The sequence below is a fragment of the Podarcis muralis genome, chromosome 3 (genome assembly GCF_964188315.1).
Source record: "Podarcis muralis chromosome 3, rPodMur119.hap1.1, whole genome shotgun sequence".
Classification (NCBI taxonomy): Eukaryota; Metazoa; Chordata; class Lepidosauria; order Squamata; family Lacertidae; genus Podarcis; species Podarcis muralis.
In genome coordinates, this window is record NC_135657.1 from 74,910,255 (window position 1) to 74,932,289 (window position 22,035).

The 22,035-nt window shown below is 40.0% G+C and overlaps 3 protein-coding genes across 4 annotated transcripts in view; 2 read left to right on the forward strand and 1 right to left on the reverse strand.

The window, feature by feature from the left end:
- The first annotated feature begins 365 nt into the window (after nt 1–365).
- Nucleotides 366–14,833, forward strand: CCNC (cyclin C). Of its 2 annotated transcripts, none has more exons than XM_028723042.2 (12): nt 366–561; nt 3,047–3,153; nt 5,436–5,520; nt 6,234–6,303; nt 7,140–7,191; nt 7,917–7,972; nt 8,310–8,345; nt 9,721–9,812; nt 10,915–10,982; nt 11,363–11,442; nt 12,043–12,161; nt 13,400–14,833. In XM_028723042.2, the coding sequence occupies exons 1-12, from the start codon at nt 530–532 to the stop codon at nt 13,476–13,478; spliced, it is 876 nt and encodes a 291-aa protein (XP_028578875.1). In that variant the 5' UTR covers nt 366–529; the 3' UTR covers nt 13,479–14,833. The 2 variants fall into 2 exon arrangements, with proteins under 2 accessions (XP_028578875.1, XP_028578876.1); XM_028723043.2 differs by having other exon boundaries at nt 371–561; nt 13,242–14,833.
- An 827-nt stretch (nt 14,834–15,660) lies between these two features.
- TSTD1 (thiosulfate sulfurtransferase like domain containing 1) lies at nt 15,661–19,752 on the reverse strand. Its single transcript, XM_028723044.2, has 4 exons — nt 19,578–19,752; nt 17,889–18,065; nt 17,527–17,686; nt 15,661–15,788 (listed from the first exon to the last, which is right to left on the reverse strand). The coding sequence occupies exons 1-4, from the start codon at nt 19,750–19,752 to the stop codon at nt 15,725–15,727; spliced, it is 576 nt and encodes a 191-aa protein (XP_028578877.2). The 3' UTR covers nt 15,661–15,724.
- The window catches only part of USP45 (ubiquitin specific peptidase 45), a 59,946-nt gene continuing 57,552 nt past the window's right edge, over nt 19,642–22,035 (forward strand). Inside the window, exon 1 of the mRNA XM_028723040.2 lies at nt 19,642–19,771. The gene's annotated coding sequence lies outside the window, so the exon portion shown is untranslated. The remainder of the gene's footprint in view (nt 19,772–22,035) is intronic.

Genomic DNA, 22,035 nt, shown 5'->3' on the forward strand with positions numbered 1-22,035 from the left:
ATGACTGTCATGGTAGAATGCCCTCCCCGGATACAAAAACTCTTCTCTTTCCTCAATTCCTAATCTCAGTCTGCTGGTTTAGTGGGATAGTGAACATAAGACAGGGCGTAACTGTCTTCCCCAATGAATGTGCACTCATTTCGCTAAAATAACTCCATTTTGCACAAAAGCCCTCTAAGGCAAGGCAGAACTTAACTGATGCACCCTTGAACAGCTGAGGGTGAGGGTAGCCGGCATTTTGAGTTTCCATTCGCCCCACCACCCCATGGGCGGAACTTGTCTGCTGCGGAACTGATTTGCAAGGCGGCCGCGAGCTGCCGGACGACGGAAGGGTGAGCACGCAGAACCGAGGCTTGCCGCTTGTTAGGAGCGCAGCCGCTCATTACAGACTCTTCTTTCCTGCCGCTGAAGCTGTTCCTGTTCCTGGAGTGGCGGGAGGGGGGGCGTCAGAGGAGGCTGCACCGGTACCGGCGTCTGTGCTCTCCGCCTGGTCAACCAGAAACGAAAAGGCTCCCGCCGACTCCGCTACATGGCAGGGAACTTCTGGCAGAGCTCGCATTAGTGAGTAGCTGTTTTCACGGGTCTGGGTGCAACTAGGAGATGGGAGGCGAAAGCTGTGCCGGATTACCGGGGCGGGGAGGCACAAATGGGGGGGTGAGAAAAGGCGGGCGAGGCAAGTCCCCCCCGTAGGTCCTCCATAGGAAATAGTCGTTGGAATATTAGGTGCGGTGAGATGCGGCTTTGCGGGTGGAAGGGGTGTGCCTGGAGGTTGTGGCTTTTGGGGAAAATATGAATTCTTACACTGTTATATGTTTGTATGGCTTTATGCCAAAGCTGTTATGGGTTTTCTGCTCCTGGCTGTAAGGATGAAATTGGCTGTGTGCGCTGTTGTGTTTTTCCAGATGGAAAATCCCTTATAGAAAGTCATGCAAATCTATGGTAAAGTTCTGGTCAGCTTGCCTCAAAAACTGACTTTGTAGGGTTGGAAAAGGTCCAGAGAAGGGCATCCAAAATGTTCAAGGGGATGGAGAATCTCCCTAGGAGGAAAGGTTGCAGCATATGGGGCTTCTTAGTTTAGAGAAAAGGCCGGTAAGAAGTGACATGGTGGAAGTTCATAAGGTTTTGCATGGTGCAGAGAAAGTGGACGGAGAAAATATTTTCTTCCTTTCTCATGACAGTAGAACTTGTGGGCATCCAATGAAGCTGAATGCTGGAAGATTCAGGACAGATAAAAGAAAGTACTCCTCCATGCAGCACATAGTTAAACTTTGGAACTTGTTCTCCTAGGAGGCAGTGATGGCCACCAAACTGGGTGGCTTTAAAAGAGCATCATACAAATTCATGGAGGAGAAGCCCATTAGAGGCTAAAAGCCACAGTTCTACATGCACTGTCTGAGGCTATATGCCTCTGAATACCAATTGCTGGGAATCGCAGGTGGGCAGAGTACTGTTGCAAGTTTCCCACAGGCATGTGGTTGGCTGCTGTGAGAACAAGATCCTGGACTAGATGGGCCATTGGCCTGATCCAGCAGGCTCTTCTTGTGTTCTTTCATGTGGCATTGATAAGGTGACAGCACATGTAGGGCAAGGTGCTTTTGACACAGTAAAAGTGCTGCCTGCTGTATACTACATAATTTAGTAAAGACCCCCACCCAAGAGTTTTGTGGCACTGAAAAAACCTAACAAACTATTGATGTTTTTTATTGAACCATACTACTAGTATCACTTTATGCACACAGTTTTTTATTTTCTATTTTGGTTCAAATGGAAAGGCAACAAGTAGTTATTTAAATTTTGGATAGAAACAGGTAATGTGAAAAATGTGGAATGTTCTGATATCTATTTGTTGTTTACTGTGAGAGGAATGTTGCCCGTTTAAATTCATCATTTCCCCCTCCTTTCTTCAAATGCTTTCATATCTGCATATTGTATCTGTGCACAAATGAATATTGTACTACATCCCAAGAATTGGGTTGCTTATTTCCCACCACCTCCACCCACAGGAGGTGGGTGCATTGTGATATTATGAGGCTAGAGAACCTTCAGCAGATAATTTGAGGGTAACCAACTTAGTGCCCTACAGATGTTGTTGAGCTCCAACTCCCATCTGCCCAAGCCAGCATGGTCAGTGGTCGGGGAAGGTGGGAGTTGTAGTCTAGCAACATCAGGAGGCCACCATGTTGGCTACCCTTGAAATAACTGAAAGCTTGTAAAAAATATCCATGGTGAAAAGGCTTGACTCAGGTTCATAATTTTTTTACAGAAAATGAATGGGTATCTTTTAGGATAATGCAAACTAGCACTTACAAATAGGAGAAAATTTCACCTGGCTGGAGATAATTCTCATTATTGCAGCAGTCAGTTTATCTTTCTTTGCCCACTTTTTATGTGTAATCTACCAGCACCTAAATTCTAAATGTGTTTATTTGTGAGAGAGTCTGATTTCAAAACCCAAAACAATATAAACACATAATTGGAAATCATGATGATGTTGAGATGCTTCTGGGACAGGTGCCACAGGCAGAGAGGCTGGATTGAATTTTTAGGTGTATGCATGCTTTGCATAGCATTTATTTATTTATTTAAATTATATTCTGCTTACTAACCAGAGTTCTTGAGGCATCTAGCAGTATATTTAAAATACAATAAAATAGAAAGAAAGTTACTAGGGCAGAACAAAGAAGTATACAAGTTTCTTCCTCATTCTCAGATACTGCAGATGCTGCTCTGCAGCTGAATCTCTCGGCCCCAGCAGGCCTCAGAGGAAATGTCTGCTGAAGCAGTCACAGGTTGGGGCTTCCTTGCTTGGCTGCTGCTGCTGTCTCTTGCAGCTGCTGGCTCTTGTGGCACATGTAAGAAGTGCTGGGGGAACAAATTAGTATGGGTCTGAATAGCTAGGAAAGTTTGTGGCTTTTGCATCAGGCTGTGTAGTAGAAGCTGAAACGTAGGCTGTTTTCTATTTGTGGTACAATGGCCTTCTGTTTAGCTGGTATAATAATCTAACTTATACTGAAAGTTGTCTCTTCTCTCTCCACTTTCTTTGTAGCTTACAATGGATTTTGGATAAGCAAGATCTGTTGAAGGAACGCCAGAAGGACTTAAAATTTTTGGCAGAAGAAGAATATTGGAAGCTGCAGATATTTTTTACAAATGGTAAAAATAGTTTCACTTTTAACTTAGCCCACTGTTTCATACTGTGTGTGTGATGAATTATTTTTGTGTTAATATCTTAAAATACACAAATTCACCATAACTTTTTTTTAGAAGAAACATTCATTAGGTACCTAGTGACATGAACATGCTCCCCCAAGAGACCTTATCTTTCACCTTAAATATAGCATTCAGGTTTATTTATGGTTTGTTGTTTTTGGCATTATGCATATGTTTTCATCCTGAGACCTTGTGGATGCAAGGCATGTGTTCTAACACGGAACTTTGGGCATCTACTATATGTTTGTTTTTATGTGTCAGTCCTTCAGGTCCTGGTTTAAAGGCAATAACATAATGCCTGGTTTGTATGTAAATATGGCACTTGAAAATGACAGTCCAGCCTTTACCGTGAGGTTATTCTTCTCTTGGTCTTTCACTTTAATAGTCCTTCTTGGGTTCCTCTGCAATTCTGAAGACTTGCTGTGAAACTAATAAGAGACTTCTCTGCCTTTAACTTGGATTCAGCTTGTATGATTCTTCTGTGGTGTAAGGCCAGAACATGGTTTGGACTTATGCATGTGTGTGCAAATGTGGCTGATGATCTTCCTTGTCATAGATGCTATCTGTTAAGTAGTGGCTTGTTAAGCCTGCCTAATGATTATTTTTTTTAGCTACAGTAAGATCTGCACTGTGCTCTATTGGTTCTTAGCTTGTTTTCTTAGCCACTGTAGCAGATCTGTGTAAACTTAATATGGGAAAGAGAGGGAGTATGTTAGAAACTGCTATGGCTGGATGAAGAATATTTGTATAGTGCTGCTGATTTTTGTGTCGTGATATTTGGATATCATGAATGTACTCATGAATGTATACAGCATTTATTCATGGTGTTACAGTGCAGCATCAGGTTGATCACAATTGTAATGGTTGTTCCTTTAAACATTAATCATGTGTGCAAATGCCTTGCTTGGCAGTCAGCCTTTAAAATCTGTGCATAGTTATGTGAATTGGAATGGCATAACTTGCAGTGCTGTTTTAAAATGGCAGGATAATGATACAGCATTGCCATGTTCAGATTATAAATGGATGAGGGCATTCAGGAAAAATACCAAGTAATCACCTTATGTTTCATTCCATCATTCTGTCCTTCCACCTCTGCTCGGGATCCCAGACGGATGCTTCTAACATGCTTGGCACATCTCCTTTGCCTGGAAGGCCAAATAAGAGCTACCTGCACAGCTGACACCAGGGCTGCTTCTTGGCCAACTGGCAGGCAGAGCTTGTGATGGAGCAGCTGACTACTTCCTCTAGTGTCTCTCCCCCCCTGCATCCCACTCCTTTCCCTAGATTAAACATGTCATACTTCAAACACCTGCTGCCCTGCCAAATTCAGCAACTATGTTGTTATTGGCAGCTTCATTCATTGAACAAATAACATCAGTGTTGTGATGTGGTTAAGCATTGTAGGCTAGAGGTGGCTCATTTTTTGTTTCTTTAGCTGAGGGCTTACGGATCTCCAGAAGGCATGTGTGATGTAATTGTAGGAGTCTAGAGTAAGTGATTTGAGAGTTGCCTTAAATTGTACATCCTAGAGCAAACTGTTGCCTTCACTGTATGGAGATTCACATGCCTCTTCTTCTTTCATGGAGCCATCTTTAAATGTTGGAATTAAGTGCCATCTGACTGTGTTTGAACTAGTTTGACTTAGTGGGTAGCATGCTACACTTTGATCTAGAATCACCTTTTAATCCCTCAGGTAGTTGTGGGGAAATCACTGATCCAGTTCAGCCATACATTTTCTGGCTTGCGAAATTTCAGTTTAGCAGCCAGAAACCACCATTAAGACCACATTCCCATTTGTTCCTTGGTAGTTCCCTGGTATGTCTGAAACAGGGACCTCTGGTTTAATGTCAGTACCTGACAAGGATATTAAATCATGTTTTATATTATGGTTTAGCAGTCTGGAAAATGTATATAAGAAGCAGGCAACTGTGCTATGGTCTCAATATGTAAAAATATTATTGATGTATCTTTTAGGGTTCCTGAGGGGATGAGTCGGTTAAACTTAACAACTCTTTACATATTAAGGCTGCAGTCCTATGCATCAGTAAATTTCATGAAATTATTGGGGCTTTGAATAAATGTGGATAGGATCTGATTGTAATGACAGTGTAGAAATGTTGGCATAGTGGCTGTTTCACAGCGCCATGGGAGATAACCTTCACCACTTCAGATAAAATGCAAATTGTACTTTAAAATCTTAACTTAGTTTTGTTTTTGTTTGTAAGTTATCCAGGCCTTAGGTGAACATTTGAAATTAAGACAACAAGTTATTGCCACTGCCACTGTCTACTTCAAAAGATTCTATGCCAGGTAGGACCACTTTAGTATATATATAGATATATTTCCTTTTTAAACAGAATTCATAAGTTAACAGATAAGTTGGTTTGTAGCCATATCCAGTGGGTACTGTTCAGCTGATGAAAGGCTTTTGTAAGCAGAATGGGAAGGGTAGCAATTTTCAGTTATTACATCCCACAATGCCATGGTGCCTCTGTAACAGCGATCCCAGACACCTTCATCTGCCCCAGCTGTAATAAAACATCTCTCCCATATTGGCCTCTACAGCCACAGCAGGCGATGCAACTCTCTAACGGTTTGACTTTACCCCCAGTGGTACACTCTTCCATTGTCTCCTGAGACAGATGGATGCCAACGCAAGACACACAGTCTCTCTCCACCTGCTAAGTATGCTACAGAGGGTTTGGAGACCCTGCAGAACAGATTTAGAGGGGTGGAGGCTGCAGGAGGGAAGGCAAATATCTAAAAACTGCTACCTTTCCCATTCTGCTTATGGAAGCCTTCCTGTCAGCTGAGTGATACTGTTCAATTCAACCCCATTGTCCTTCTATGTATGCAAACTTTTTATTTATTTTATTTTATTTAATTAATAAAATTTATACACTGCTTGATTGTATAAAAACCTCAAAGCGGTTTGCATTATTGGTGGTCACTTTTCTAAAAAGCAGTGCTCTAGGTGAATAGCTCCTTCTGCCTTCTTAAAATCATGTACTGTAACTTTTCAGATATTCCCTAAAAAGTATAGATCCGGTACTAATGGCTCCTACGTGTGTGTTTTTGGCATCCAAAGTAGAGGTACGTAGAGCATATTTTTCTGTGCATGCATAAATTTGGTATAAAAAAGAGCGGAATTCGTTTTTAACCCTAAAGAGAAAAGTTAAATTGGAGCATTTGGTGGCTTTGTTTCTCCATGTCCTTCTGGGAGAAACAGGAGCTCCATTATTTGATGCTGCATCACACCTACAAGAGGGGGAGGGTTTCTTTTGTTGTATGTGTTGTTGTTTAACCTTTAAGAAGAAAATCAATAAAGATAAATTTAAAAAAGAAGATCCAATGGTGGTGATGAACTGTAGTTCATTACCATTCTAATCTGTCCTATTGGCTGAGTTGCTGTCTTGTTTTCTCAGTCTTTATAGATACTAGGATTTAGTAAAGTGCATAGCATTTCTCCCACCAAGGGTTTTGTGCCCTTCCCACCATCATTATTAGTGTTTGGCTGTTCATACATTCAGAATAAATGGCGTCCCTTGATCACACCATGCTTCCAGTAGGTTGCTTTTCTTGCCTTGTGGTTACAGAAGCTAGGTATGAGGGCCATCTTGGCAGCTGCATTCCAATTGAAAGATATTCTGCTGATGGGAAAGAAAAGATATTCCTTCCCATACAGGCTTCTTTATTATTTGCACCGTTGTTGTGACTATAGTAGGGTGAGGTGGAGATGAACCTATTTACACCTGTTCACCATAGGCTGCAGTGGAGCTGGGCATGGCTGGCCTTGGAAAGTGCTCAGCATTTGCCTACAAGCCTCTCAAGAGAACCTTCCTTTCACCCATCATAATGACAGGCAATTTGTCACAGTGTGTTTCTAGTGTGGAATACCTTCCAGTGTGACTTCTTTTTTCTTGTTTTAGGAATTTGGTGTGGTCTCAAATACAAGGTTGATATCTGCTGCTACTTCTGTATGTAAGTGTAAATCATGTCCTTTAAGTGTAAATCTGCTGCTTTATCATAGGTAAAATAGTCATCATAATAGTTATAGATAAAATGTTGTCTTTTTCATTGGAAGCTGTGCATTGCTTAGAAACTTTGGGGATTAAATAGTATAACAATATCTGAAATAAATAAAACAGATTAAGTACTAACTGAAATCAGTTTTCAATCTCAGCAGTAGAAATGAAAATGAATTTCTTTATCCTTAGTATGTTTGATACTCGGTTAAAGTCTGTCTCCCCTTACCCCTCTGCAAAATAGATATTTGCACATGCATGATAGCAGAAAACTAATTTCTAGAAACTGGTAAATGCTTCCACACCAGTAGATAATTTGGTCAATTTGTAAGCTTTCAGAGTCTGGTAAACATTTTCATGTAAAAAGCCATAACAACTTAATTTTCAAAGTATATAAACTAAATTTCAAAACCTATTCTCACCCACCCACCCTTTGCTTTGGTCATTGCAATACTATTTTATTCAGATTCTTTCATAGTAGTTTTTTATTGTACCTGACTTTTGTCAGGTAATCTCAAAAGTCCATATGCTCTAATATACATAGTTTCCAGGTGCTTGAAAATGTAAAACAATACATCCAATATCCACTCCTGTGAGATTTGTGAGTTCAATGAAAAATAAATATGGTGGTTTAATTTTATCCTCTTTTTAAAAAAATGTCTCGACTTCTTTTAATTGCAGTGAAAACTAGGTTTTCGTATGCTTTTCCGAAGGAATTTCCTTATAGGATGAACCATGTAAGTAACCCTGTAGTGATATAGTTTGCATTAGCATATCATCTCTGAATTAGTACATTGGCACCTCCACCATAAATATATTTATTTGAAAGTAAGCTCCACCAATTGATAAGTGGAACTTACTCCCTCATGTGCATCACTTACATTGCCCTTTTGTAAATGGGTGCAACAGTTGAACTGGTGTCTAATAAAATGTATTATGCACAAAATTTCATTACAATATATTTATGTTGAGTGGAATGGATTTACCTAGTCTCCAAAGGATCCGTGTTTTCCCTCCTTCCTTTTAATGTGAGCAGTGTGTTTGATATGATTAACTTATTTTCTATTTTTGCAGATACTAGAATGTGAATTCTATCTCTTAGAATTAATGGTAAGTTCATCTGTTTACCTCTGCATTGGCTTAACTTTATACAGCTTTATATACAGCTTTCCTATTTGTTAAAGGGGATGAAATGAGCTATTACCCACAGCACTTACCTTTAAATAGGCAATATTGTCCACACCTCTCCCCAGTTGCACTGCAAGGAGCATTCCTTTTTATAGTTTAGTAGTCCATGAAAGCTAAGCAGAAGTTAAGAATAGAGTTGCTCAAATTACATATAAAACCCGAATGTTTTCTTTGTATAGATATTTGAATACATTATATTCAGTTTGTAAGACATACAGTGGTACCTTGGTTTACGAACTTAATCCGTTCCGGATGTCCGTTCTTAAACCAAAGCTGTTCTTAAACTGAGGCATTCTTTCCCTAATGAGGCCTCCCGCTGCTGGTATCTTTCCACCCCACCATTCGGATTCCCTTCGTAGACCGAGGTAAAGTTTGCTAACCGGAATACTACCAGTTTTGCAGAGTCCGTATACCAAATAGTTCGTAAACAGGGCTGTTCTTAAACTGAGGTACCACTGTACTATAAATACTTAACCACAGGTGTAGGTTCAGGGACCCATGTCATGTTCTTACATCTCATAAATACTTCTCTGGAAATGTGTGTACTCTTGGCTACTTTATATACTGACAACTGCTCTTCCAATCAGTCAGCTAACCAGTACAGGCAGCACAGCTACTCTATTCATCATGTTGGTCAGACAACAGGCACTGTAATACTTTGGACTCCACCCACCTTTAGCTTTGGCCCTGCTCACCATTGGCATTTGGCCTCTGTCAGATTACCCTTGACTTTTAAAAACTCTGTTCTAAGGTGTGCTTTGTGGTTAAAAATTCTCCCTCTTTTTAGTGTGGTTTGCAACACATAGCGCCTTTGCACATTGCACCTCTGTTCTGAACTAGTGGAGGAGGAGCTTCCTCCTACAGTCTCTCTGACATAATGCCCCATTTATATTATAAGAAGAGAAGTGAGAACTTACTTGAATTTCAAACTAGTGCCATTTATTTTGGCAAGCTTTTAGTTTATGTAGTTTTAAACACAGGCTGTTCTTTCACAAGATTCATTTTCCAGTGAGGTATTTAGGTTTGTGGGCAAATAAGGTTTTTGTTGGCTGCAGTTGTGTCACTTTGTGTCTCCGAGGGAGATAGACTGATAGGCAGTCTGTCAGCTTCTACAGGGAGTATTCTAAAGAGACTACTGACCTCATTTTGACAGAATAAGGGTGCTGCAACAGTAACATGTTGAATGGAAGGCAGGAAGCACCTAAATTTGTAAGTCAGATGTATGAATTCTTGCTAGTGACAATGAGCTTTGTGCTGCACTTAATTTTAAATGGCCTTTTAAAATCAATCTTTCCAGGACTGCTGTTTGATAGTATACCACCCTTATAGACCTCTACTCCAGTATGTGCAAGATATGGGCCAAGAAGATATGCTGCTACCCCTTGCCTGGTAATAAATATAAAAATGTTTAAAGAGTGTGTTCATCTGAGGAAGAGTACAAGATTAAATACAACAACAGAGGTGAAGTCTGCTAACTGACTTTGCAGACACTTTCCCCAGTTTGCCAAAGCCACGTGAGCCAATATCTAGACATTTTCCTGGGGATCAGTATTAGTTTAATACATACTGGAGAACACATGGAACCAGTTTGGTTTATTTGCCACCATTGGATTGTTTTACATATGACCTGTACAGCTTTTTCTTCAAAACACCCAAGGGGAACACATAGTAATTACCGTATTTTTTGCTCTATAAGACTCACTTTTTTCCTCCTAAAAAGTAAGGGGAAATGTATGTGCGTCTTATGGAGCGAATGCAGGCTGCGCAGCTATCCCAGAAGCCAGAACAGCAAGAGGGATTGCTGCTTTCACTGCGCAGCAATCCCTCTTGCTGTTCTGGCTTCTGGGATTCAGAATATTTTTTTTCTTGTTTTCTTCTTCCAAAAACTAGGTGCATTTTATGGTCTGGTGCGTCTTATAGAGCGAAAAATACGGTAGATACTCTGATTACTATTTTATTTATTTAGTATATTTATCCCTGCTCTTCATGGAACTCAAGGTGGCTTCAGCAAGGTGCCTGCCCTCAAATCATCCCTAACCTTGTCTTGCAGTAGGAAAGATGACATCATATAATGTCTCTGAAGTTGTACCTTGGTTGTATAACGCCCTGGAACTCGGACGTTTTGGCTTCTAAACGATCGAAACCCAGAAGTAACTGTTCCAGTTTTTGAACATTCTTTTGGAAGCCAAACATCCGAAGGGGCTTCCCTGGCCAATCAGAAGCCGTGATTTGGAAGTCGAATGCTTTGGAAGTCGAATGGACTTCCGGAATGGATTTGGGAAGAAATTAAACCAGTGTTCCAAACTGCAAAGTATGTAGGGGGGGGAAATACAATGAAATGCGTATATAATGATAACCAGCATCCTGATTTCAAACAGAATGTAAATGTTTAAAGGAGAAATAAGCTGGTGTGTTTGTGGCATATTACCTTGACTCCCTTATGTGAAGAAATGAATGGCAGCATGCTGATTGGTTGCTTTTGTTTGTGCAGGAGGATAGTGAATGACACGTATAGAACTGATCTTTGTCTGCTGTACCCTCCTTTCATGATAGCTCTAGGTAAGTAACACGTTAAAAAGTACTTTATCGCTATTTGAATGGAATGATTTGGTGTAGAGTTCCACCCATGGCCATCTTCATATAAAGTCTGGTGTTGACTTCATAGCCTCAGTTTCATTTTTTTACTTAGTAACTGAAATGCTTTTATGGTGTTAATTTTAAAAAATCTAATGGAGCAACTAGGACACAAAAGTTAAATGTACATGTTAAGTGTCAGCAGTGTGAAAAGTAGAATGGCTTGATGGGAAAATCCTCTCTTGAGAGGTAGACAGTGGTACAAAGAACACGTTCTGGAAATGTCCTTTGCCATTACTGGTATGTTACCCATCATTCTGCAAGTATTGTTATCTAACCTTATGCAACATTTGTTTCCCTTGCAGCTTGTCTACATGTGGCTTGTGTTGTCCAGCAAAAGGATGCTAGACAGTGGTTTGCTGAGCTCTCTGTTGATATGGAGAAGGTAGATACATTTTCTTTCCTAGCTACAGATTTATTGTGTAATGGGAAAACATGTATGCTAGCCACATGTCCTCATGTAAAGTGGTAGCTTCATAGGACCAGGTATTATAATCACTTCTTGACAATGCGTGAACACCGGACTAGCTTCTGGTCCTTTTAGGGGCAGAATTCATGGTGCAGGTGCTTTTTTCAAAGTCCTATGTGTATTGGAACTGGGCTGATGTAAATCAAACGAAGGCTGTGTTTATTTCCTCTTGAAATTACTGACCATTCAACTAATTTCCTAGTGCACTGATCTCTTGAGTATAAACTCTATTATGCTCTAAGATTAAAGCTCACATTAATTCCCAGTAACAAATCCCAAATAATCCCAAGTACCAATGTCTTAAGATGTTGAATGTTTTAAAGTAGGCTCAGAATTTGTCCTTCCCCACCCAGCGGGTAAAATATTAAATATATTATTACTAAATTTAAACAGACAGAGGGCAACAGAAGACTTAATATTTTCGGACCTATTCCTTGTATATGAAGTGTGTGCCTGTTGCTGGCAGACAAATAGAAACATGCCTACGTTTTGTCATCTGGACATATTTTTGTTTAGATTTTAGAAATAATCAGGGTTATCTTGAAACTGTATGAACAATGGAAGAACTTTGATGAAAGGAAAGAAATGGCTACTATTCTAAGTAAGATGCCTAAACCAAAACCACCTCCAAACAGGTAGGTGTCTTCAAACTTTGTTTTCTCCTTGTTGTACTTATCTATCCCTATTTCTATATCTGTCTATATTTCTCTTGATCTGAAGAGTGTATCCAAAGTGTAAACAAGAATTTTAACAATATTCCAGAGATCTATCAGAATGTGTTCCTAGTTGCTAGAAATTTGATAGCTCTCATGTTAACAGTTACACAACTTCCTGCTTTTGTTTTGTGAAATTACCTAATAGAAATGAGTTAACTCTCCAGAATTGTGTAGGCATAGGCAACCTCCTTCTGAACCTTCAGGGACTATAACAACCTTTATCAATGTCATTTGAACATGATGAATGTCTGTGCTTGAACATAATGCTTTAAACTATGGTTCTGGACTTAGTCATTGGATGTTTGTAAACTGAGTGACATTGTTCCTTGACTATCATATTAAAGCTTTTTGGTTTGCAGGGATCTTTTTACCAGGCACATTGTCTGCTTATAATAAATAGGATTAGCACAGGCTTACTGGCAAGGGGTTGGTGGATAGGTTGTTGTGATTTTGGATAAGATATATATAACCTTTGCCCCTTGCAACTCTGGTTATGAGCTGAGTGTGAGATCATTGTGTGGGCTAAATTCTATACCTGATTTTTGAAAAACAAATGTGCATTTCAGGAACAAGTAATCTTTTTAATAACCACACTGCTCCCTACCCAGGCAGTTGTTGGCATAACTAAGTGAAAGTATGAAGACAAAAGCTACAAGGACTCAGAAAACTTTTTTTTAATTTCCTCAGTCATGATTTAAGCAAGACTCACAATTTGTAGGAGTTTGAGGCAAATTTCCGTGGTGCTATTTACATTTTGCCACTTGCACAGGCTCTCCTAGAATAAATTCTTGTATGCTCTCACATGAAGTAAATGTAATTAAAGAGCTGCATGTTGATTGACCTTGTCCACTGTGACTTCTTGTGCTTCCAAGATTGTAGAATAAAGACTGTAATCTCCTGCCTTGCTGTTACATTAGAGATGCCTTCATGAAATGAATTCACAGAAGTAAAAGAAATAATTTTTTAAAAATATATCCATATTTGTTTTGTTCCGAACAGTGAAGGCGACCAAGGTCCAAATGGAAGTCAGAATTCTAGCTACAGCCAGTCTTAAGTCATTCCAAAGAAACTCATTGTGGACCACTTTGGATTATGTCATGATGGATTTTTTCTTGTGTGGAAGACATGAACACAAGGTTTCAATAATGTCTTTTCAGAAAGAACTTGAAGAATGTTTCTGTCAAGCATATTGAAAACTTTTCCATAAATACACACCCATTTGAACTGTGGCACTAACACATTTAACACCACTTCTCAGTCTCCAAACAAGTCGAAAGTCTGGATAAAGCTAGAAAAAACATGATTAACTTCAGTATGGACAGCATTCAACACTTTAGTTGTTTTTTTAAAAAATGAAGAGTTAAAGAATCTGTTATCACGAAGCTGGGTAAGTAACTGGATCTTCTTGCCCCCATACCAGTTTGACCACAGGAGGTGGCTTGAAATGTTGGATTTGAAATCCTAATTGACCAGGTATATACTCTAAATGCTAGTGAATATTGTACAAGAAGGAAAATGCACTTCTTCAGTAAATTCTTGAAAGGAAAAGACTCCTTAAACAAAGAGTAAGATAGTTTTGCATTCCTCACCTGAAATTTAACAAGATAGTCTTAGTCTGTACCTATAATTTGCTAGCAGAAATTGACCCCAAAAAGTGCAATATGTATGATGCAAATTGTGGCTGTTGTAGGGAGGAAAATTTCAACCTTTACAAGTGCTAAACTATTAAGTCATACTTTGCAATCCAATCAAGTTGAATAATCTAACCTATTGGAGGTAATAGTGGATGTGTTGTGTGCTATAGAAGTTAAGCTTGCCTTCATTGTTACAAATCATTCATCGTAACAGAGGCTTCTTAAGAAAGCAGCAAGTATTCAGATGAAAATAAAACGTACTCCATAGGAAACTATTTATTAATAACTGTAAAAATTTAACTAGAGAGGCTTAATTTTTTTTTAACCACAGGGCCATATCCTGTGCTCTTTACTCAGGCACACCTTCCACTGAAAATGGAATTTGCTTCAAAGCCTTTAGATTTTAATGAACATTATGCACACACAATTTCATAATGAAGTAAGTGTCTGTTATCCTAAAACAAAATCAAATAAAAATAACTACTGGATTTCAGTCTTAGGTCTTTTCTCATCCCAGAGAACAACTTTAAGCTGGTACAAAACCAGAGGAATGTTGGTTTGAAGAATCTTGTCACTTGGTGCTTGTTCTAAAACTTGATTTTTTAAAAAGCAGCAGTGCCTGCTTCTACTTGATTTGTCATTCAATTAAGTGTAACCAAAGTGTTTTTGTATGCAAGTGATTGGGCTCTTTGCACTTAACTGTAAGTTATTTTTATAAAGTGTGTTTGGATACTGACTTACGAAAACACTTCTGTGAGAAGTGATGTGTTTCTGGCCTTTTCATACTCTCCTTGTTCTGCTTATTTTGTTGTCTTGTTCCACACCCGTGCTAACATGATTGGTTGAAGACACCTTGTCCTTAGCCATATGGAAATTAATTTTGTTCCCCTGAGGGTTTAAACTTTATTTGTAATATGAACTAGCTGGGTAGGAATAAAAACAAATGCAAATTGACAATTTTGTCTGGTTCTTTTATTCTGGAGTGATAAATAAACGATACAAATAAACCAAGGTGGTATTGCAGCTATATAAATAAAGAATGGAATCAGGATCCGCTGAAATCGGTGGAAGTTGTTTAATTGGAAATATGATTGCATTGTTGATTTAACTGCAGAATAGTAATAGGTTATGTAGATGTAGCATATTGTATTCATACTATGAGCACTTCCCCTGTTGGATAAAAACATGTTTCCACACACTATTACTTCCACGAGCATTTACTATCAGAAAGCAAAAAGCAGGGCTATACAAAGAGTCAAAGACTTTAAAAGCAAGAAGAAGAAACCAAGGTTATCTCTTACATGCTGAATAAACATTTGAGCTCTGTTTTATGTGCAGGAAAAATTACTGGGGAAATTAGCTAAAGTTGTTTGAAGAAAGTGTCTAATTACTAATTTTAAAATGCACAATTTTAATTTGAAATCCTGACTAACCAAAATTCAGTTAGTATGTAAGAGTTGAAATTAATTACAGTGTTAAGAGAACAACCTGATTATTATTTAGGCTATTATATTGATCCATTGCAAATTTCATTCAAATAGCAAAACTATTTAAGAAGAAATATTCAAATTTTGGAGAAGATATTTCCATAATGGGGAATAGCCTGGTTGAATATTCAAAACAGGTATCAGTTCTTTCCTGCTGTGTAACACAACCAATATACTGCTACACAAAATAGTTCCTAAATCTATATAGATCCTTAATAAAAGTTAGCCTTCACTCTGTGTACTATGAGGATACTGAATAGGTCACTATTCCTGACGTCATTTCCCCGCAGAAGAAATATAATAAAAGTTAGCCTTCACTCTGTGTACTATGAGGATACTGAATAGGTCACTATTCCTGACGTCATTTCCCCGCAGAAGATTCATACTCAGCCCATTCCTTGAAGCCACCAGCATAATTCTGAGCTCTGCAAGCACATAAAGTAAGCATCTTAACATTTCACACTGTACAAAGTATTTTAGTTAGTTATCCTTTCTCTAAAACATACTGGCCAGATCACTGATTTGCTCAGAACTCAGTGGGCTCAAAACTTTACGGGAATGTTAAGCTTCTACATCCAAATTCAAAATACTTTCTGCTGCATTCTCTGGTGTAACAATTATTATTTAATAAGACAAGGAAACAAAGGAGCATGCATATGATGTCTTCCTCAAACAACACAACCCACAATAGCCTCTTAAACAAATAGTTCATTTTGCAAAACAGATACAGTTTTATTGAGTAAAAACTATTAATCACACCACTGGATTTGGCTGCAGCCCATACAAGATTTTTAATTCTGGTTTTTGTCACAGCAGCCAAAGGTATTAAGATTCTGCAGAGTCCACGCAGAACCTTTGATGTAGCAAAGCAGAATCAGGTATCGCCTTAGTTATGTTTTTGAAAATCACAATTGGATTTCCTTTTAAGAGGAAAGCTGTGAAATGGAAGGTGGCAGTTTTAGATTGAAGGCAACGACTGATTTACATGCGTCCAAGGCGGCCCAGAAGTGGCTCGAAAAGGGAGCAGAAGGGGGCCTAATGGGCTTATGTGTGCTTCATTGTCACATGCAATGATGAAACGCAGTCCCCACACAGGGGTTGCCTGTATTTCCATGTACTATATTAAAGGAAGATCTGTCACTCTATGCAGGGCCATAGCTAGGGGGTGGTGAGGTGGGCCCCCACCAGGGCCGCAGGTGGAGGGGCACAAAATCAGCTAAAATATGTCCATAAATATGTCTATAAATAAAAATATGGATTATTGCCTCATAAGAAAAGGTTTTAAATAGAGGGTGAATTGAATGGGTGGAGGAGAGGTGGAAAGAAGAGCTAACTTGTCCATGGCTGGGGGGGGGGGATCTGGATGGTTTTGCCAGGGGTGCAAGATCGCCTAGCTACGGCTCTATAGCTGTATTTACTGCAAATGGAGCCCTGTCCAAAATACATATATTTAGAATTAAAGAATTCTGGGAAGCTGGTGAGCACAGAGATTAGTGTACCAGTACTGAGCTGAACTCCAGTCTTTCTATACATTAAAAAAATCCTAGTTATCTCAAGCTGTCTTCGTTTCAGCAGTCTAATGTAGGTGTTGTGTGTGGCATTTTTTGTTGTGGCTGTTAAACGATTGGCTGTCAGGAATCCTTGACAATCTATTGCAAGTCACTCAGAGTGCTGCTAGTAGATCCTGATCTATGTTCTGCCCACCACTGCTCTAGGCAGTTTGCTGTCAGCCTACATACACGAGAACATTACTTTTTGTGATTGCTTCTATGGAGTGAAATGCCTGTAGCATTCCAAAGAACTTAAAACAAGCTGACCTAGTTTTTTTGGTTTTTTAAGGACTAGAGTGACCAGTCCTGCTTCAGCCTCACTGACTTGCACAAATAGATGGCACAGACTACTTGCAACTGTGATGATTAAAATTTCATGGCAAGGGTGATACGTTTTGAATGGCAGGAGACAAAGGTTCCGGTTTGCTTCAGTGGTGCCAGGCCTAGGTCTTCACTGAGCAACAAGTTACTTAGAAGCAAAGAACAGGGTCATGGAATGAAAAGCTATTGATTCACCACACTTCAGAGTAGAACATCAGGGTAAGTATTAAAGCAGAGGTAGAAGTCAGTGAAGATACATTTATGCAGTTTGTCCCTGAGTATATATACTCACCTGCTGAAACCCAGAGACTTTGCAGCAGCTAGAGCTTGTATGCTTCTCACTCCTGCCATACAGGAAAACACTAAAATGTCTGATTTAGAAGGCATATCTTGATTGTATATCTCCTTAAAATGTACAGGTTCCATCTGCAATGCTTCCACAACCTCGCCCACTACAAAAACAAAGACTGACTGTTGAATTAAGCAGCTGACTATGATAAATCATTATAAAGCAAGTAAGTGCAAAAGGTCATAAAATCCATGATACGTGGGTGAACCTTACATATCTCCTGTTACATAGGTAAAAGGTTTTGAGCTAGCTGGCCTTGTATTTCCTCCTCACTCCGCTCATGATCAGGAAGTGTGGAAGCTTACATGGAATGCTGATGGATCCAGGAATTTTCCCATACTGCTCAATTTCCCATTTTTCTCTAACATCAACAAGCAAAATGGCCTTGGATTGCAGCAACTCCTTGAGTTCTTTGTAGGAGACCTTATCTTTAGCAGTGCAAAAACGGCAAACAATCACGTCTGGCTTTTCAGTTTTTAGATCTGTAAAGAGAAGAAGTTATTACTCAAGCAAGCAATATTGTCTCTGGACCATCATTTCTCAAATACATCTACTAGCAACTTCTAATGTTACAAGTGAGCACAGTTTATGCCAGTGGCTTTATAGGGCAGAGCTTTCCAAACTTTTCATGTTGGTGACACACTTTTAGACATACACACTGCAGCTGACACACTATGTCGTGACACACAGTATCCTCCCCCCCAAAATATTGCATTGTCAAATGTACTCATAGATTTTCATAATTTCTGTATCATTAGAACTCAGGATCTGACAGTGAAATTGAAAGGGAGTAGTAGACTCAGAAGAGAAAGTGTTTCATCAAACAACACATCATGTGGTATAGGCCGCTGGCCTACACACCATTTTAAAGGTGATTAGGTTAAACCGGATGAGGGGTTATTAAGATTGGCAAAATGCTTTTTTTGTGTTTTGCTGAGAGTTGTAAAACTCTACAGGTTCAGAGTGTTTTTATAGTCCACAAAACCACATGCTATAATAAATTTGTTAGTCTGGACTTACTGTGTGGTATCTTTAAAATGTTTTCCTTTTAGGGAGAAGAGGGGCCCCAACCACCCTTGCTCCCAGCCTGGCACAAAGCAGGCTTGGATTCCAGCCTCTCCCTCCCATTCAAGAGGAGATATGGGGAAACAACCAATGCAATGAAAGATATAAAAACAGCTTAGAACTATTCTCCCTAAGTGTGAAATATGTAGTTGCTACTTAACTGTGGAGCACAAACCCACAAAGCCCCACTGTCACATCACCAGGTCTCTTGTGACATGTGGGTGTGCTTACCCTTCTCTTCTGATCAGGGAATAACTTAAATATATAGCATCTGATCTGATATTGAGATACTACTTCCTCCTTAAAAATTTCCTACATGCAAAATCATCACACCTTTGTCCCCAGCTGCTTTACAGAGGCATGAGGTCATTACTCTTTTACAAAGAAAGAATGAGGCCGAAATATAGCATAGGCAACTTTGCCCAATTTCTCTCTCTCTCCCCCCCCCCCCCCTTTCGGAATAAAAAGCTAGATCTGGCGGCTTCAATGGATCTATTTCGCAAGCAGAGCCAAACGTCCTAATCCTAAGATTAGGACTGAGAAATGTTCCACTGATGAAACATAACTGGGTTAGGGGGCACATTTTATGGTCAGGGATGCCGCACGTAATCACAGACTTGTAGAATTGGTAGGGGTCGCGAGGGTCATCTAGTCCGACCCCGTGCCATGCTGGGATATTTGGCCCAAGGTGGAACTCGAACCCTAGACCCTGAGATGAAGAGTCTCATGCTCTACCGACTGAGCTATCCCAGCAATCAGATCTGCTGAATTATGCAAGTGCGGATCTGATCTTACACTGATGCTAGCGAACGTCAGACTATGCTGTCGGTTCGGTATAGGGAAGGAGAGATACTTTCTCCCCAACCCCGCCCCGAAGCGCGCGCGCGCCGGCGTCTCCCCTCTCTCCCCACCCACTCCGGGGCACTTACGGGCCGGACTCCAGAAGGGGCCACGGCCTGCTCCCGATTCCGGCCGCAGAATGGAGCCGCGACCGTGGCTCCCTGCCAGCAGGCACTTTCCTCGCCCGCCTCTTGCACTGACCCCTGTCCGCTTTGCTGTCAAAAGAAAGGTCGCCCGACCCAGCCGGGGGCAGCAGCCCCACATGTTGCCCAACGCGGCTCAGGTATCTGCGCGTTTTAACATGTCTCCTCCCATTCTTTGCCGGGCTTCGCAAGCTATAGCAGGCCGCGTCGTTTGCCTGTCTTTTCGTCTGTGCCTTATAGGCGCTTTGCACCAGAAGCTGCTACCTCAATCCTATGCCCATTTGCTTAGAAGCCTCCTGTAGGGCTTACTCCCGAGTACACAAAAGACATTTAAAGTGCACACACACATATCCCTCAAAGGAATTGTACCTTACCCCTCAGAGAACTACAGTTCCCAGCACCCTTAACAAACTACAGTTCTCAAGGTTCCTGGGAGTGGGGAGTGTGCTTTAAACGTATGCTGTTTAAAGTGAGTCTAGAATTGCATGCCAAATAAGCACTTCTGTTTTCTTCTCAACCCAGTGGAACGGTTTCCCTACCTCTAGAGGTTGTGGATTCTCCTTCCTTGGAGGTTTTTAAGCAGAGGTTTGATGGCCATTTATCATGGATGCTTTAGCAGAGACTCCTGCATTGCAGGGGGTTGGACTAGATAGCCCTTGGGGTCGCTTCCAACCCTACAATTCTGATTCTATGAGTTGTATTATGTTAACACCACTTCCTTTTCTCTGGATGCGCCCCTCAGGGTGCCCTCAGTTTCCCCTTTTCTGCACAATTAAGAAGTTATTTTGTTTATGCCCTCGTTTCACCTCAAAAGGATATTGTAGGGCTGGAAAAGGTGCAGAAGAGGGCAATCAAAATGATCAAGGGGCTGGAACAACTCCCCTATGAGGAAATGATATAATATTTGGGGCTTTGTAGTTTAGGAAAAAGTTTAGGAGTAAGCGGGGACATGCTAGAAGTGTATAAAAATATGTATGATGTTGATAAAAGTGGATAGAGCAAAGCTTCTTTCATAATTCCACAATCAGTGAAGTGGAATGTTGAAAGATTGCTGGGGAAAGCATTCTACTCTCCCCGTTACCTTAATTTGATGGTACAAGATTTCAAGTATTACTATGTTTTTAAAAAATATACTAACAAGTGTAGAACTCTATATTCACCCTTGGGCTATTCTTGGGGAGCAAAGATCACTCCTATACTTGAGCCTTCCACATGGCAAGCCTTGTGCTACCAGCTGAGACTACAGACTGGTGATTCACCCGGTAGCATTATTTATGACAATATTCCTTACACAGAAATGCTTCAAATTATATTGCTTTATGCAAACAAATACTTTTAAAACCTAGATGAGGCTTATTCATTCATATGAAACCTTTATTTTTTGCTAGCAAGTTTTCTATAAAAGTCATGGGTGCAATTTTCCAAAGTGTCTTTCTGTGTACATCTGCAATGAAATGTGTCTTGTTTAAAATATATACTTCATAATATTTTGAAAGGCCTTTAGCAGCCAGCCTTGTGGCATATGGTGGCTTTGCATTTCCACATGCAAGACCTATCACTGGTACAAACCAGTCATGTCATACGATAGCTAGCTACAGTATGGCACTTCATATACAGTTATCTGATCTCTAGCTGAAGAAACAGAAGGTAACATATTTAGAGGTTAAAGCAAACATTAAGAATTAAGAGCCTCATGCTCCAGAGTAGTCCCAGAAACAAATGATCACACAGCATTACCTCAGTACAGTGCTAAACTGAGTGGCTTTACAATTATAATGATAAGCAATTACCTGCAAACTGTTCCACCACAAGCCTTATTTATTTGAGGCTTCCAGACTAGAGGTTGCTGTGGAATGGGCTACTGTGATCCACAGAAATCACTGGGACATATTTCTTAGACAACTGTCTTGCATGTGCAGCATATATATGCCATGTGTGCAAATTTCCCCATTCATGTCAGTGAAGCAATGAAGGAGGACATCTCCATGCATTTATGCTTTTACAACAGGGTGCACAATTTTGGGGGTGGGATCAGAACCAATGGCACTGAGATTTGGAAAAATACTGCTTCTTTCTGATAGTCTTTGACACAGTTCTTAAAAGAATTTTGATCAAACACATTTTCATTAGCAAAGGTGGAATTTGAAGAAATGTCTAACAGGATTTCCCCTTGGTTTTTAATTAAACGAGGATAAAACATCTCTATAAAAGGGTGATTAATTTAAGCTGTCATATAAACTGGTTCTCTGGTTGCTGGCTGTCAGCCTATCCATATGGCATTCCTTTTTCTACAGATAGAAGAGTATATTTATGATAGCATAATTAAAAAGTAAGTCAAGTGTTGCAGTATACACGACATATACGCAATATTCTGATTGATCCACTCCCACTGTGCTAATCTTTC